Source organism: Ursus maritimus, unplaced genomic scaffold (assembly GCF_017311325.1).
Source record: "Ursus maritimus isolate PB19 unplaced genomic scaffold, ASM1731132v1 scaffold_17, whole genome shotgun sequence".
NCBI lineage: Eukaryota > Metazoa > Chordata > Mammalia > Carnivora > Ursidae > Ursus > Ursus maritimus.
In genome coordinates, this window is record NW_024424119.1 from 50,216,407 (window position 1) to 50,232,376 (window position 15,970).

The 15,970-nt window shown below is 37.9% G+C and overlaps 2 protein-coding genes across 3 annotated transcripts in view; both read right to left on the reverse strand.

Annotated features, from left to right (window-relative positions):
• The window catches only part of GOLGA1 (golgin A1), a 46,190-nt gene extending 41,135 nt beyond the window's left edge, over positions 1–5,055 (reverse strand). Inside the window, exons 1-3 of the mRNA XM_040631875.1 lie at positions 4,881–5,055; positions 4,024–4,073; positions 2,875–3,177 (exon numbers count right to left, since the gene is read on the reverse strand). Coding sequence (XP_040487809.1) covers positions 2,875–3,009 — 135 coding nt within the window. The 5' untranslated portion in view covers positions 3,010–3,177; positions 4,024–4,073; positions 4,881–5,055. The remainder of the gene's footprint in view (positions 1–2,874; positions 3,178–4,023; positions 4,074–4,880) is intronic.
• Positions 5,056–13,879: 8,824 nt separating this feature from the next.
• The window catches only part of SCAI (suppressor of cancer cell invasion), a 126,831-nt gene continuing 124,740 nt past the window's right edge, over positions 13,880–15,970 (reverse strand). For both annotated transcript variants that reach the window (XM_040631877.1, XM_040631878.1), the window contains one exon: positions 13,880–15,071. In XM_040631877.1, coding sequence (XP_040487811.1) covers positions 14,925–15,071 — 147 coding nt within the window. In that variant the 3' untranslated portion in view covers positions 13,880–14,924. The remainder of the gene's footprint in view (positions 15,072–15,970) is intronic.

Consider the following 15,970-nt stretch of genomic DNA (forward strand, 5'->3'; position numbering starts at 1 on the left):
TTGAAAGGGTGCCCGCCATTCCTGATAAGAATGGTTCGCTGTATCTAATCTGTTTGTGTACAAAAATATGGTTTATGCTGAACACCTGTTTTCCTTCTAGGAGCCCGGAATTTTGGTAAATGCTTGGCAAAGGGTGCCTATGTGAAGAGCCTCCAATAAAATCCCTGGGCACTGAATCTCTAAGGAGCTTCCCTGGAAGACAACATTTTATGTATGCTGTCACAACTCATTGCTGGGGGAATTAAGTATGTGCTTATGTAACTCCAGGGGGAAAGGACTTTTAGAAGCTTGCACCTGGTTTCCTCCAGGCTTTGCCTCGTGCACCTTTTCCTTTTGCTGATTATGATTTGTATCCTTTCACTGTAATAAATGACAGCAGTGAGTAAAACCATGCTGAGTTCTGTGAGTCCTCTTAAATAATCGAACCTCAGGGTAAACCTTGGGGACCCCGACACAAATACTTTAATAAAAACAAGTATAGTTCCTATTTTACAGATGGGGAAACTAAAGCAGAGAAAAGGAACTTGCCCCAAGTCACATAATAACGATGAAGCTGGGAATCCAATCCAGGTCTGACTCCTTAACCTGACCTGAGTTCCTAACTATTACTCTCTACTGCGTTTCATAAGCCTCCCAGTTTAGTGAGAGACAAACAAGCAAACCACCTACGTGTAATAGGTGCTATTACAGTGGTCAGCAGGAGATAAGCGGCCAAACTCAGCCAGGAGTGGTAAGGAGTAGAGGGGGTGACAAGGGCAGGTCAGGTCAAGAGAGCTTCCTGAAAGTAACATGTAAGTGTTGAAGGGAGCACAAAGTTTGTCAGAGGAACTCAGGAGCAAAAGGAAGAGACGAGATATTTCAGAGAGAGGAGACATTTCAGAGAGAGGAGACAGCGAGTGCAAAAATCTGTGGGCAAAAATCCACGTGGGCAAGGAATGTTGCCCATTCCAGAAATGCAATAGGTTCAACGTGGATGGAGCACAGGGTCTAGGAAAGGAGAGTGAGATGAGACTGGATAGGTAAGCTGTGCCAAGACCATGACAGTTTACCACTGTACTGTGAGTTTGCACTTCATCTTGAAAGTGATGGGAAAACAACTGAGGAGTTTTAAGCACTGAAGAGACAGGAACACATCTGCTTTAAGGAGTTACTGGAGGCAAGGAGCCCAGATAGGCTACCACATTCATCCAAAAAAGAAAGACAGCTTGAAATAGAATGGAAGTAAATGCACTACTAGTAATGGAGTAAAGAGAGCAAGTTTGAGACATTTAGAAGATGGAAAACCAAAATACTTGTTGACTGGACACCAAGAAATGGAGGGAAGAGTCTAAAATGCTTCTAAGATTTCTTGCTGGTGACTTAGGGGATGGAGGTACACATTTGGAGATGGAGTTAATGAATTCACTTTTGTTCATTTCAGAATCTGAGACACTAGAGGAAAAGCATCTGGTTGGAGAAATCTATGCAGTGGGATACACAAGTGTGGAGATACGGAGTAAAGTTCAGAATGTATAGAAAGTAAGTTCAAGTAGATTACTTTAGAAGTCTCAAAGGAAAATACTTCCAGAATTCAGGCCAGTATCTCTATCTGGAATACTTTCAAGTTGAGAGACTTCATTTAGAATGTCATCATGAAGGCAAAGCAGGTACTTCTGCCACAGAACTCAGCATTAAAAATATATCCTTCAGCCTGGGGATCAAATGTGCATTACATTTCCTGTTAAATATAGCAGCCAAAGATTTAGATCAGGTAATCTTATTGTCCCATCCCCATAACCTAATAGCTTCTGCCATGTAATGTGACCCAGGACAGGTAGTACAAGAAAGGAGGAAGAAGACTCATCTGACCCTGGAAAACAATTCAATGTCTATCATCAGGAAAAGACAGAGATAAATTGTGGCCTTGTTAGATGCTGGAATCTTACACAGCAGTAAAAACAAATGAATCACAGCTTTATGGAACACAGATGTAATCTGGAAACATGGCGAATTAAAAAAAAATAAGTTCAAGAAAACTATGAAATACCATTTTTATAAAGTTCACAAATAAGCAACATTAAGCAACAAATTATTTATAGATATATTACATATCTGGGAGGAAATTTTAAAAATCAAGAGAATGATAAATACAAAATTTAAGATAGGGTTATCTGGAGGGCAGGGAGGAAGAAAGTGAAGTGGGCAGGAGCACACAAGTGGCTTCAACAGTATCCACAATGTTCTAGTTTTTTGAATAGGTGAAACATTAACAAGCGTTCATTTTATTTTTATGCTTTACACTCTACATTTATATTACATACATTCTTTTACATATATCAAGCATTATAAATTATTTTCTTAAAAAGATATCTGACTCTGAGAGGATCCTGTCATATGCCAAAGACACACTTTTAATCCTACCTAACACAACAGCATCTTCATTTTCCTGAAATCTTTCCATACACAAAGGTCCTTTACAAATAAGGGACATACTGCAGTCAGGGGTGTCATCTTTTCATCAACTTTCCCAGTAAAATAGTACACTCTGGCTAACTCCACACCATAACTCCCAGGCCATGTTAGGCAACAATGACTTAAAGTATATTTGTCTGCAGAGATAATAGGCCAAGGCTTTTTGAGAAATGAAATATAAAAGAAGATGCATAAGGGATAAAAGGAGTACAAGAGGACAATGTAGACAATATGAAAAGGGACTCTGAAAAAAATAGGAAAAAAAAAAAGAAAAGCGCCTTAGAGTAGGGAAGAATCAGATATAAACCCCAAATAATCTTTCAATTTTAAAAGAAAATATTTATGGAAAAGACTCTCTGAAATACTATTTTAAAAAATATATCAAAACTGTACCAAATATTAAAAACTAGAGAAGATACTTACAAAGTCATCTCCTGAGTCCGCTCCCATAGAGGCAACCGATTCCTTGCTCACCGACCGTGGGATCCTAGTAGCACCTCCTGGCCTCTGGGCCACAGCAGTCTCTTCTGCAATTTTCTTCTTTAGTTTTGCAAACATTTTTGCTGTGTGGCTATCCTGCACGGATGGCCAGCTCGTGAACCACCCCAGTAGTGTAGTCCTTAGGCCAGCAACCAGGACTTCAGAGACTGGTGCCTAAAAAGTTCCAGACATCCAAGATAGCTGCATTCCCACTTAAATGTGGGCCAAGGGCTTACAGAACAGTATCTATAAATCAGACAAAAGAGAGCTAAGTTAAACACAGGAGAGATATCACCGCTGAGTTATGTTAAGCTTTAGGTTTCAAAATTAAGTTTCATAATTTTACATGTACATTTAATAGAACACAATTGCTAAACATTTAAAAAGCACTCAGGTGCTTCACATGCATAAACAGATAAGGAAATCCAGTCTCGAGGAGATGAGGTAATCTGCCAAAGAGTGTGTGCTTAAGTGGCAGGGCTGGTATTTGAACCCAGGACTCTGACTCACACGTCCTTTTTCTTTATTACGCCACATTGGTTATGGCATATAACACATACAGTACAATTTCCCAGGGTACACATTAACATCACATAATGGTTTGGAATCCTTCCCCCAATATTAACTACGGTTTACTTTTTTTTTTTTTTTAAGAGGAAGACAAAAATATGTACCCAATATGGGGATAAAGGTATAACATTCTAATGTTCTAGGACGGTTTGCCATCAGCTGTTGACTAGAAAAAGCTGACAACCTAGAAAAAACAGGCAAGCCAGACAACTATCCTATATAAGCATCAGATACTCTTAAACATTTCCTAGAAATACTGCATGGTTCTCTTTTAGGGTGATTAAAATGACCTGAACTCAGTTTCATCTTCAGAATATTTTACATGATATTCAACATGGGATTCAAACGGCTTTTCCTCCCAGTGTTATATGAAATACCAATATTCTGGTTCCAACCCTAACTTTCCATGTTCTGTGGAGGACACGTAAATTCTGCTCTAAGATCTACAAATGACCTCTTACCACTTCAGATTATCCATTTAAGTCTGTACAATTCTTCAATGTCTGTAAAGCCCCTACTCACCTGGCTTATCTACCAGATTTAAAACAGCTTGGAAGTCAAAGCATTCTGTCCTGCATGAAAACAAGATAAAATGCATTGGGTATTTCCTTTCAAGAAAGGCCAAAATGTTGGGGGGAATGGAAGAGGAGAGAAGGAGGATTAACCAGAAGACAGAGGGGAGAATCTATCACTGCTACAATCCTCAGTGGGCTACCTTCGCCTTTGCATTTGTGATCTGCCCAACAGCTTCACCAACAGGCACAAAGAAAAGAATTTCTCATTGGTGCCTAAATTTACTTCACCTTGGGAGCCCCGAGCAAAATCAACTTGAACAAGACTGTGGTTTCCTAGGGCCAGTATTTATTTCTCAGTTGATTCTGACAGTCACACATTGTTTGTTTACCTGGCCAGACCCGGGCTGTCTAGTCAGAGGGCCTTGACTCGCACCAAGAACGTCGCTGAGAAAAAGAATGGCTAAATTGGGTAAAAAAAACAACTGCCTAACGCCCAGGGATAGGCAGGTACCTGCCGCGACTGTCTGGATCCCACTCACTCAGGCTCCTTCTAGAACCGCCCGCGTTTGGACTGTCAAAGAAGGGAGGGACTCAACGTCTCTCCCATCTGACAGCAAGGGAACTGAGACCCGGAGAGGAGGGCTGACTTGTCCAAGGTCGCTCCGGGGGGTCAAAATCCTGAAACCCTAGGCTTCAGACTCCCCGGCCGGGAAGCCCCTCTGCCCACACCCCCGCCCTTTCAGCACCCCGGTACCGCCCCCCGCCTTGGGTTTTGGGCAACCCCATCCCGGCCGCTCTGGGGGCAGACCGAGGCCACCGGCAGAAAGAGGGGCCTCCAGGCATCTCCGGCCCCCGCCCGCGCACCTGCCGCTCTCTGGGCAGCGGGCAGAGCCCCGCCTCCGGGACCTCTCGTGAACGCCGGTCCGCGTCACTAGCCCCCACGGCCCGCCGGCGAGCGGAGCAGCGACCCGGAACCGCACCTCCACCAGCGCGCCGGAAGTGGCTGCGCACGGGGCGGGCCTGCCACGCGCATGCGCCCGCGCGCGGTCTCCGCGGTCGACGGCGAGGTCTTCGGGGCTGCGGTTGGGTCGGAGCCGCTGGAGGGCGCGGGCGCGAGGCTGGGCGCTCCCTAAGACCGGCCTGCCACGTCACCCAGCGGCCCGACGCGTGGATGATGACTGGGTGGCCAAAGCCTTTATTGTTGTTTTTTTTTTTTAAGGGGGCGGGGCGGAGCGGGGAAGTGGGAGGAGCCTTGTGGCAGAAAGGATAAGCACCCATTTGGTGCCTTGGCGCCAGCGTGTGCTGCACGGAACGAAGGGAGTTTCCGTTCCGCTTCCCGCATCCCAATCCCACTGCGCCCTGCACAGCTAGCTGCCTTGCCACCGTGTAGTCAGGTGATCACCGAGAGTCCCTGCCTCCCTCCTCACACAGAAGCCAGCGGCTTCAGAAACTAGAACCAGGTCTTCGTGCTTTGTGACTAGTTTTTAACTTTGGTGCCTATAACCTACTGCAGGTTATACGTTTTATATCGCAACGCAGGACACGCATAATGTACTATTGAAAGAAAAGTTTCTAGAATCATACCCTTATGTAATGCACTCCGAAATATTGCATTTCATTAATAAGGTGATGGCACCACCACTACATTCATTTCATTATCTTTTAAGGGGCCTCCAACTTCTGACAGTTGAACACACTCGGCGGGTAAAACTGCCTCGTTCAAAGTTAACACTGCAAATTAGCCTACGTCCGCTCTCTGGACTCCTCAACGCCAACCAAGTCAGACATTCCACACTGAAGTCATTCTTGCTCTTGCCCAGGACCCCAAAACAGCCAGAAGGTCAGCAGCTTCCATCCCCCCTGCCAAACAATCCTCTGCGTGTGACAGTTTTGACCACTTCGAGCAGGGCAGGGAAAAAACCAAGACTAGGGCTCAGAAGACACCAACTAGAAGAATAAGCATTGAAGCTACGACCCCAAGACAGTCTGAAGTGTCTGAGGTATTACCTGAAAGAAGCAAACCCTAACAGAGTAGCACTTATGTTGTCAACAATCCTGAAGGACCAAAAACTTTAAGCAAATAATGTTTATTTTTATATTGATGATACACTTAATATACACGTGGATTCAAGATACAAAATTCATTTACAAGAGTTCACACCTGATGAATGTAGTCACATTCCTAGAGAACATTTATCAATGCAAAAATGTTTTCAATACACTGACAACAAAAATCAAATTTTCTGTAATCTTGTTATTCAATAAACATCAAAACAACGGTTAACTTTCCATCCTCTACCATTTAAGTGCCCTTAAGGTGGTAGGCACCATAACAGAAGAAAACATTGGAAAGAAGGGCCTACTGAATCCACTCTGCAGAATCACAGTGTTTACTCTGAAATTCATTTAGTGAAGTAGTTAGTGAAAGGCTTGCTATCCTTTATGACAAATCACATATCATACAAGAGTCAAAAGTGACGCAATCAAGAAAATAAAATGTTTCAATAACTTCTCAGTTTCTAAAGTCTATGAAGTATTAACTGTAACAGACAAAGCAGAAAAAGGCTACTGAAAAGGAACACAACAGGAAAACATTCTTAAGAGTATGTATGGCTTAAGCAATTCAGAAAAACAACAAATAAGACTTTCACAATACCACAAATGTTCAAGTCAAATGATATTGACAATGTAATTTCCCCCTTAGTCATTGGTAGTAAATAGCCCCTTCAAAATTTATTCTACTGACAACACATATAAAACTAATGAATCCAAATGGTTTGCTGTCTCATAGAGCTGAGTTGACAGATTTTGATCTAAAATATTAACCCACAATACCCAAAATTTAGTACAAATGAGCAACAAGACAAAGTCTCAAGGATTACAGTGATTTGTGAATAGCTAGATAGGCAACCAAATAGCTTCATTATTTGCACACAGATTAGCAGCACTTGGATAAGAACTGTTACATGAAAATTATTGTGCTTCAATCTCTTGAGGAGAGCTAATAAATATAACTCTATAATCCCTATAGTGTTACAATTCTAGAACATTTCAGTTACAGACGAGCACAATTTTTAAAAAGTATTTCACACCACTACAAAATCAAGTAATTGTTTTCTCCAAATGTAATTTCTGCTATGATTGAAACAAGGGCATTTATGCCTAATATCCATAATATAGACAATAGGTTCGCCATTATTTTCAGGGAAAAAGATCAAACATAATAACTTATTTTAACTACTCTGTGATTAGCTTAACCTTTAGTGATGATTTGAATAAAGAAAAAGGATATTCAACCTTACAATGGAAACTGCCCAGAGAATATAATAATGTGGCCTGAAATGACAATAATATTTAGAGGAAAGTAAGGAATGATTTATAACTGCTTCACCTGATTCAATGATTAATGAACCGCTATTTGTACTGGTGCTACACAATGAAGATAACCTATCTGGTTAATTTCCTTCACTTGTAAGCTCTACTGTGAAAATGTCAGGACATTGTATCTGCCTTTCCTATTATCTAAGTCCTGTCTACCTCAAGGGGAAGAAGTCTCTAAAATATAAGACTCTTTGATTGTTGGACAGCAAGGTTTATTAAAGACAAACAAACAAATCATTGGAGAACTAGCCATATGGTCTATGTGGCAAAAGGACTGCATCCAGATACCTATAAAAAGCTACGAACGTGAAGTCCTAAACTATTTTACTGAACCATAAAAACTTATTTTTAATAAGATAACCAAGAGCTAAAACAAAACAAAACAAAATAAAACCAAAAAAACCCCTCATTCTTCAGGAAATAATAAAAATTCTTATTACCCTGAAACATTCTAAGCAATTTTTTTTCCTGCAGATTTTTAATACATCACAACACATACTTATAATTTAGGAAAAAATCATAACATGCAAAGGAGGGTAGGAATAAAATCTTTATAGATGCAGTGGTTATTTTTCTATGGTTTGGAAGTATTTACTTTGCAATTATCGTATATTATCATTTCACAATTTATAATGGTTGATCATACTGATTTGATGTTTGAGAAAAACTTATGGGTCAAATTTTAACGTTCACAAATCTTAATTTTCACCACAGACAAGTGGATATTCACAAAAGCTTCGAAAGAGAAAATAATACTAGTGATATAAAAATTTAAATACTGTTTACTGCAGACCTATAGGAAAGCTAGCTATAATTCCCTATTTCATTCTGAACATGATAGAATCACTCACTTTATTTTCATTCCATAAACCTATCAGAAGAGTAAAACTCTGAACAATAGTATTGTCAATAAACAATACTATACCTAAAAAGATGATTGTCTTAAGATACAGACTGGAAATGTTCACTGAAATAGGAAAATATTCCTAATAAATAGTATGTTTTATGACCAAATTCAGGCTTAAGTGAATCTGGAGTGCAGAATTAACAAAATGTACTTCCAACTATTAAAAAACTGAATCTACTATTCAAATAATGTTTTTTTTCTTAAAAAATCACACTGCTTAGAGTAGTTTAAGTAATAACTTTTAAAGAAAACACAAAAGAGATTAACAAAAATATTTTGAAATTAAAAAATGGTACTTCAGTGATTACCAGCATTATACAGAAATGGAATTCTCAAAAGTTACACCAAACTAATAAGTGAAAAATACCAATCTGAGCTTAAAAAAACATTTCATATTTACAGACTTCCAAAGGAAATATTTCTATGGCACCAACAAGTCAGTTACACTTAATTTAATACATTTATCTTTACCCAATTTCAGGGTATGTCCCCCTACACTATCCTGACACCCTTCCCTTCAATAGGTGATTGATTCCATTCACACATCAATTATTTTTCCTTAAACACAAGGCATGCTTAATAAGTCTCTGTTCAAAAACTCAGTGAAGCTGGAACACAGTGAAATACCATGTTCTGAAATTTTAGTTTGAGGACGATGCATTGCCTTTTTTTTTTTTTTTTTTTTAAAGGTAAAGTGGTCACAGTATCCAGGAAAGCCTGGGAGGTGCAGCATGAATAGGAATAAAGTATCAACGTCTAAGAGTACAGAACAGGGGAAAGGTTTGGTTTTCTAAACAATTCTTACCTTACTTAACTGCAAAGTAACTGGCTTTACAACTGTTAGAAACAGAGGTCATGTTCACAAAGTCAATCTCATCTACCACACTTCTTCCTGTTGCTCCTTTCCTCAAATTAATGTCCATACTGAGCCTGAGTCAGTTCTATGAATTTTAAATAGCGTAACACCTGCTCTGCTACTCTCCAATTGCAATGAATGATTTGGTTACTACAACAACAGAATGTTAGACACTATGACATTTTCGCTGATTTTTCAGAAATACTACATTACCAAATTTTAATATTTATTTATGAAAAAGGCAATTACAGCTTTATTTTAAATTTAACACTGTAATTGAGAGGTGTTACGAATAGCTGGCTTCTTATTAAAAATACAACAAAGAGGCAAAAGTAACATTTGTTGGGTGGTAAAACCGACTTCTGACTCCAACTCCTCTTTCTAAGATAATTTAATATTGATCACAGAGATGAAATCGTCTGAAAAACAATGGGGTAAACAGTTGTTCTGCAGTTCTATCATGCAAAAAATAACCTCTATTTAATTTTTGCGGTGAATGTATTCAAGTGTAGACTAAAACAAAACATCTACGCTTGTCCATGCAAATACACAAGCCAGGTGAAAACAGGAGTGACCGAACTTTGATACTCTGTGACATTCCACGTTCACACATTGGCACTGCACATATTCCCTGTCCTCTAAGAGGATATCCTCCCCCACCCATCATCCTTGGTAGAGGTTTGGAGGCCCAGATTTGATAGCACGCCATGCACCTAATATTAAGAATTCTATTTCATGTGTGAATATATCATCAATTTGCAGAACACAAGTGGTCTCATAGAGACAAAGAAATATAACTGGAGGCATTTTATTCACTAGAAGCATTTTCTCAGATGAGCCTACTCATCTTTGATATGTGATTCCAAAAAGAAAAATCTATAGTCTGAAATGCCAAGACAGGACTAAATTAATCACAGCTGCTGCAAATATACAGATTAATAATCTCCTATTCCTTATAAACCCCACCCCACTTAGGTACAGCCTTCCCCTAGCTAATGCCCCTTTTTCTGCCTCACAGAGACAGATATAAAATGAGACACATCGGTGAAAACACTGTTCCAAAATTAAAATTTAGTATCAGGTATTGACATGGCAACTACAAACAAATTTCTCTATTCAAAGGACATGTTCCTATCTATTTTGAAATGTGATCAAAGTAATTTTTCCACACCCCTTAATTCTCAATATAAATACTACTCAATAATAATTCTCAGCTATGGGTCAAGAAAATAAATGACTAATATAGCTTAAGAACCTGCTGGTGTCTCAGTTTCACACACTAAGGTTTTTCAGGTTTATATCACTAACTTATCATCCATTTAAATGGAAATTGGCAGATGTTTTAAAAGCTAAGAATATCCTGCTTTCTGTTAATATTTTCATATCCTAATTCCAACTCCAAAAATTAGCCAATTTTACCCAAACACAAGCCCCTCAAAACAGAGGCTCATGAATGAGACATAGCCACAACCTAATTACAGCAGCATGAACAATGCCACTATGATGTCCTCACAGAACTTAAATAAATTCAGCCCACAGTGGGTATGGGTATATAATATACACATACTGCATCATTGCATACCAATATATTTACAAATCTGTACATATATACAAAAAAAAAGTATACAGAGATATTGCATTTAGCATCACAAAAATATACACATGCGATCACAAATAAAATAAGATCTTCAAATAAATAAGGTCAACAAAAGAGCCCTCCGTGTAAATACCCTTTATATTCTCCAAACACGCACAGGAACATATACATCCAAAATATCACCAGGAGATCCATACCATTCCTATTCATAGCAAACGTTTTTACTCACTTAGGGTAGGAAGGTGGTTCTGAATCACTGGCAGTAGCCAAGTTTGCTGACCCTTGGCACCTTACTCTATTTCCAGTCCAGAATGTTCTCTATATATCAGGCTGATTACAAGTCTTCATGGATAACTAAGTACAAGATTTTTCAACTGAGTCCAAACCCCTTTTAAGAGACAGAAAGTTACGAAGTCACACAGGTCAGAGATTAAACTTGGAGAATGCTAAAGAAAGCTTCGCAGATGGATATGTAAATCAGATTGGAAGCTTTTCTGTTTTCCTCAATGAAATTCAGTACAACTACCACCTAATCTGTTTCAGGGAATTCTATCACAAGAAGAAAATAAAAGGCAGGAGCCACAAGTAAGGAAGAAATAAAACCCAGATCCTGTATCCAGAAAATTTCAGTCATGACCAGATTGCAGTTTGCTTTTATAATTTCAAAACGTTTCAACTTGGTAACAATATCAAGGGTACAATAAATTCTCTGTGCTTTGAGAGGTTTTGAGAGCACCACTTCCTAGGAGGAAAACACACACACATATACAAAAAAAAAAAATATATCCTGGCTAGAATCAAGGCTAAATTGTCTGAGTTGGGGATTTCTTATAATTAATAAGTAAAAATTTGCGGGGCTGATTTCCTGGTTTCAATACTTGATATATTTTTAAAAATACCTTAACCTTTTGTGCCAAAATAGAAATCTCTAATTATTCCTTTCTTGTTCATTATACAAAGACTGGGCTGAGGTTAGGAGATTTGAGTTTTTGATCTAGCTCTGCCACTATGAATAAACATATAGATTTTTGGGGTCTCAGCTTTCTCTTCTGAGAAACAGGGAAAATAGCTGCTTTATCAACTTCAGAAATATACGGATAAAGAAAGAAAATAATTCCATTGTGCTTAACGCTGTTTGTGTGTACGGGAATTCTTGCAATCCTATACCTTGTTTTGTTTGCAGTGATTCTTAAAGGGAGGTGAGAGACTGTATCAGAATCTCCAGGGGGAGGCTGTGCAATTTGAAAACAAAGAAGTGCTTTTTCCCATTGCTTTCCTTTGTTCTTAGTTCCAATGTTTAAATTTCTATGCATTCTAGAATTAAATAGATAAGGGGCTTAATATTTTTATATTTATAGAGGGGAGTGGTATGCATTGAAAAAAAGATTCTTTGCCAATACCCATGGGTGATTGTCCTTTAGTAATGTCTTAAAATGTAGAAGCTTTGTGATAGGTAGAGGATGGTTCATTAAATGCTACCTACGCTTAAAATTTTCATAATAAAAAGTAAAAGGAAGGAAGGAAGGAAGGAAGGAAGGAAGGAAGGAAGGAAGGAAGGAAGGAAGATGAAGTGTTTGCACAAATGTAATCTTCTCAATAAGGTCTACCCTGATCACTCATTTAGACACTGTTCTTTACCCAAAAACAATCAAAACATTTCCCTTGCCATGTTCTAAATTTTCTTCATACAACTTACAACTCTCTAACATAAATTTTCTTACTTATTATGTTTATCGCCTGACTCCTCCTACTAAAATATAACCTTCATGAAGACAAGGATTTTTAAGTCTGATTCATTTGCTTTCCCAATGCCTAGAATAAAATCCAGAATATAGTTGTTCAGTCCACATTCTTTTGAAGGCATCAATGAAACAATAGTTTAGAATTTTCTAGCACAGTTTCCTTTCTTAAAGATTCAAGATCGCTTCAGCTCACTTTAGATTTTTAACTACCAGTAAGAAATTATACTACTATCAGCTCAAGGAACAATGTCATCATCTAAACCCTTGCTGTGATTTCTAAGACCCCTTGACCTTGGGCAAACATGTTTCTAATCACAAAAGTTCTAATTTCGTCACCAGGTTAGCTTCTACAATAATTGAGACTCAGATATCTTTGTGAACAAAAACAAGTTAAATATGAGTTAGAAAAGAAAATGTCTATGCTAAACTCAGGGAACTAGTTTTCCAGGTGGCACGGGGAGGGAAATCAAGATTGCAATTATAGAACCAAAGAACTGGATAGGACGTGGGCTAATGCCCTCATTTTACAGATGAGAATACTCTAAAACAGAAACATGAAGACACTTGTCAAAGGGCATAAAGCTAGTTACCGCGAAAGCCGGGATTAGAACTCAAGTCTCCTAGTTCTCAGACCAGTGTTCTTTATGCTAAACAAGTGAGAATAAAGCTCAGGAGGATAAATATTATTTTAAGCATCAGAAGAGAGGAAAATACATGATGTCAGGTACATTACTGGCACAGAACTTCAGGGGGACTGAAACAAGAGGTCTGCCTATTGCTGTAATCCAGGTGAACACCATTATGAAAGGAAAGCCAAGAAGTTTATAAAGGTACTGAGAAAAAGAAAAGCAGTCTTTATCTGATATAGAAAAACAACCCACTAGGCAAAGGAAATCTCCCTCCTGGATAAGTTTTCTAAAGCTTTCTGAAATAATGTTTAAAAGAACAAACAAAAATAATGGAAAAAAAAATGAACGAAATACCATGAAGTTCCCTAAACCCAAGAACAATAATTTCAAGGCTTCAGATGAAAAATCAGCAAATTAGAACAGGTATATGAATAACTTAGACCCAAATTAATTCCCTATGCCCAAAACGAAAACCAAGTTAAAAATATTACAGTAAAATTTCCCTAAGGACACAGGAAAGAGGCACCAAAAGCAATCGCCTTATTTCCCCTGGGACTGCCAGAGGTAGAATGTAAGCCTGTACAGAAAATTAGGTAGAAGGGCTTTTGGTTCATAGATTTCTGAACGTGAATGCTGTGGAGTCAAAAGAAGGGGGATAAAACCCAAAGCATCATCACTAATGCTTATGAAATTATGAAGGGGATGACAGAGAAGAAAAAACACACAAAAATATTATATATGGAGTCCTATCTAAAATAATAAAAAATCTTGTGCATGAATATAAAATATTAAATATAAGGAGTTTTTAAAAAACCTTATTTCCAAATTGTCAATGCAAAAGTTACTTCCATTTCAGCTACCCCCAACTAAAATTAGTAACATCTCTGACTTTGATGAATCATAAATGTGAACTAGGCAAAAAAATTATAACCTCTGTACTACATGCCACAGCCTTCAATCTGGATAGTCCTTAAACTTGATGTCATGAATCAAGATCTAAATAGAACTCCTTATGGAAACATTGTATTATGAAAGCAACAATCTGATTTTTTTGACCGCAATACTTAAAAGTCTTTTTTTTTTCATTTCCAGCATTCATATTACAAAGAAAGCAAAATATGCCAGCATATCTCATGATAACACAGGGCTCACACATTCCAAGTGTTATTTATCATCTTAAGACTTCAGTTAAGGATTTAACTTTCAGATGCAAATCAAATCCTATACAGTTTCTGAAATTATGACAGTATTTAATGAATTAAATGATTTCAAAAATTGTCTTGATTATGCTTCAAAGAATCACACATTTGTCTACCTACTAAGCTGGAATGAAAAGAAATATTATGGAAAGACTGTTCTTGATTTTTAATAGACCATGCTGGCTAGTTTCATCTTTGTGAACAATGATATATTTTCTAAATCCACACATTTAAGGTCCAAGTATAAGAGTTGGATTTTCCTCATTATATAAAAATAAATGATTTACTCTTCTGAGGGTGACAACATTGACTATTTGTGTGTAGGGACAGATGATGGAGGTAAGTAGGCATACCTCAAAACCGAAAAGTAAAAATTCTAAGATTAATTGAGTTTTTTAAAAGACTTGAAAGACTGTATTTTAAAACAGTTACCCTAAAAGTCTGAACAATTTTTTCAGTTTGTTTTTTAAAATGGTGGCCTTAAATTAAAAAATTAAAACTAAGTAACACCACTATGTGTCTGTCATCACATTAGAAAACTGCACCATGTAAAATCTGTGGCAAATGAAAAATTGTTTCAACAAGAGGATTTTTGTTTTAATAGTCATCTATGGTACTCTCGAGGAACACGTTTCGAACATCTAGAATGGATGCTAATTCCAGAATGTGCTTCTGGAGATGAGGGTTCTCCACTGTTTCATCCCTTGGCAGTTGTGGATATGATTCTGGATAGTTTCGTGTTTCCTGGTAGGCAAAGAAGAGGGAAGTCAAGTTTTATAGTTTAATGAAAGAAATTAAATGCAACATTAAGATTATTGTTGTTAACATTAACAATATTGGGAATAACATAATATGTATCTCTGCATCTTAATAGCAGTATACTTGTTGAACACAGGAAATTACTGACATGACTACTTTGACCTTAAAAAATTACAGTTTCATATGGTTCAACCTAATATATTCATTTGGTGAGTTATTTTACAAGTATTTATTGGGTCTTACCATTTTTGAGTACTCTGCTATATTGTAGAAATCACATATTTCCAATTTCCTAGGAGAAAAGTCCTAGCATATATAGGATTTCAACAAGTATTTGCTAAATGAATGAATAAATAGATGTTGCAGCAGAAATTAAAATGAGAGGAAAGACATGAGAAGCACTGGAAAAGCCAAATTAATAAGCCTTAGCTGGGGCCTCTGGGTGGCTCAGTTGGTTGCGTCTGCCTATGGCTCAGGTCATGATCTCCGGGTACTGGGATTGAGCCCTGCATCAGGCTTCCTTCTCAGTAGGGAGTCTGCTTCTCCCTCTCCCTCTCCCTCTACCCCTCCCCACTGCTTGTTCTCTCTTTCTCAAATAAATAAATAAAATCTTTAAAGCAATTAATGAGCCTTGGCAATTAATTATAGGACAGAGAGGTGTCAAAAATGACTAAGATTTTAGGAACAAATGATATAACAGAAGAGCTGGAAGCTATTTGAGAGAAAAAGAGAAGTAAAAGAAGAAATAATTTGGAGGGAGTATAAAGCTTTAGGTTTTAGGTATATTGCATTTGAAGTAATAGGGTAATACAAACAGAACTGCCCCTCAACGGGAATTTGAAATGGGATATATGAAAGAGCCCCCAGAAAACTTATGCCTCTTA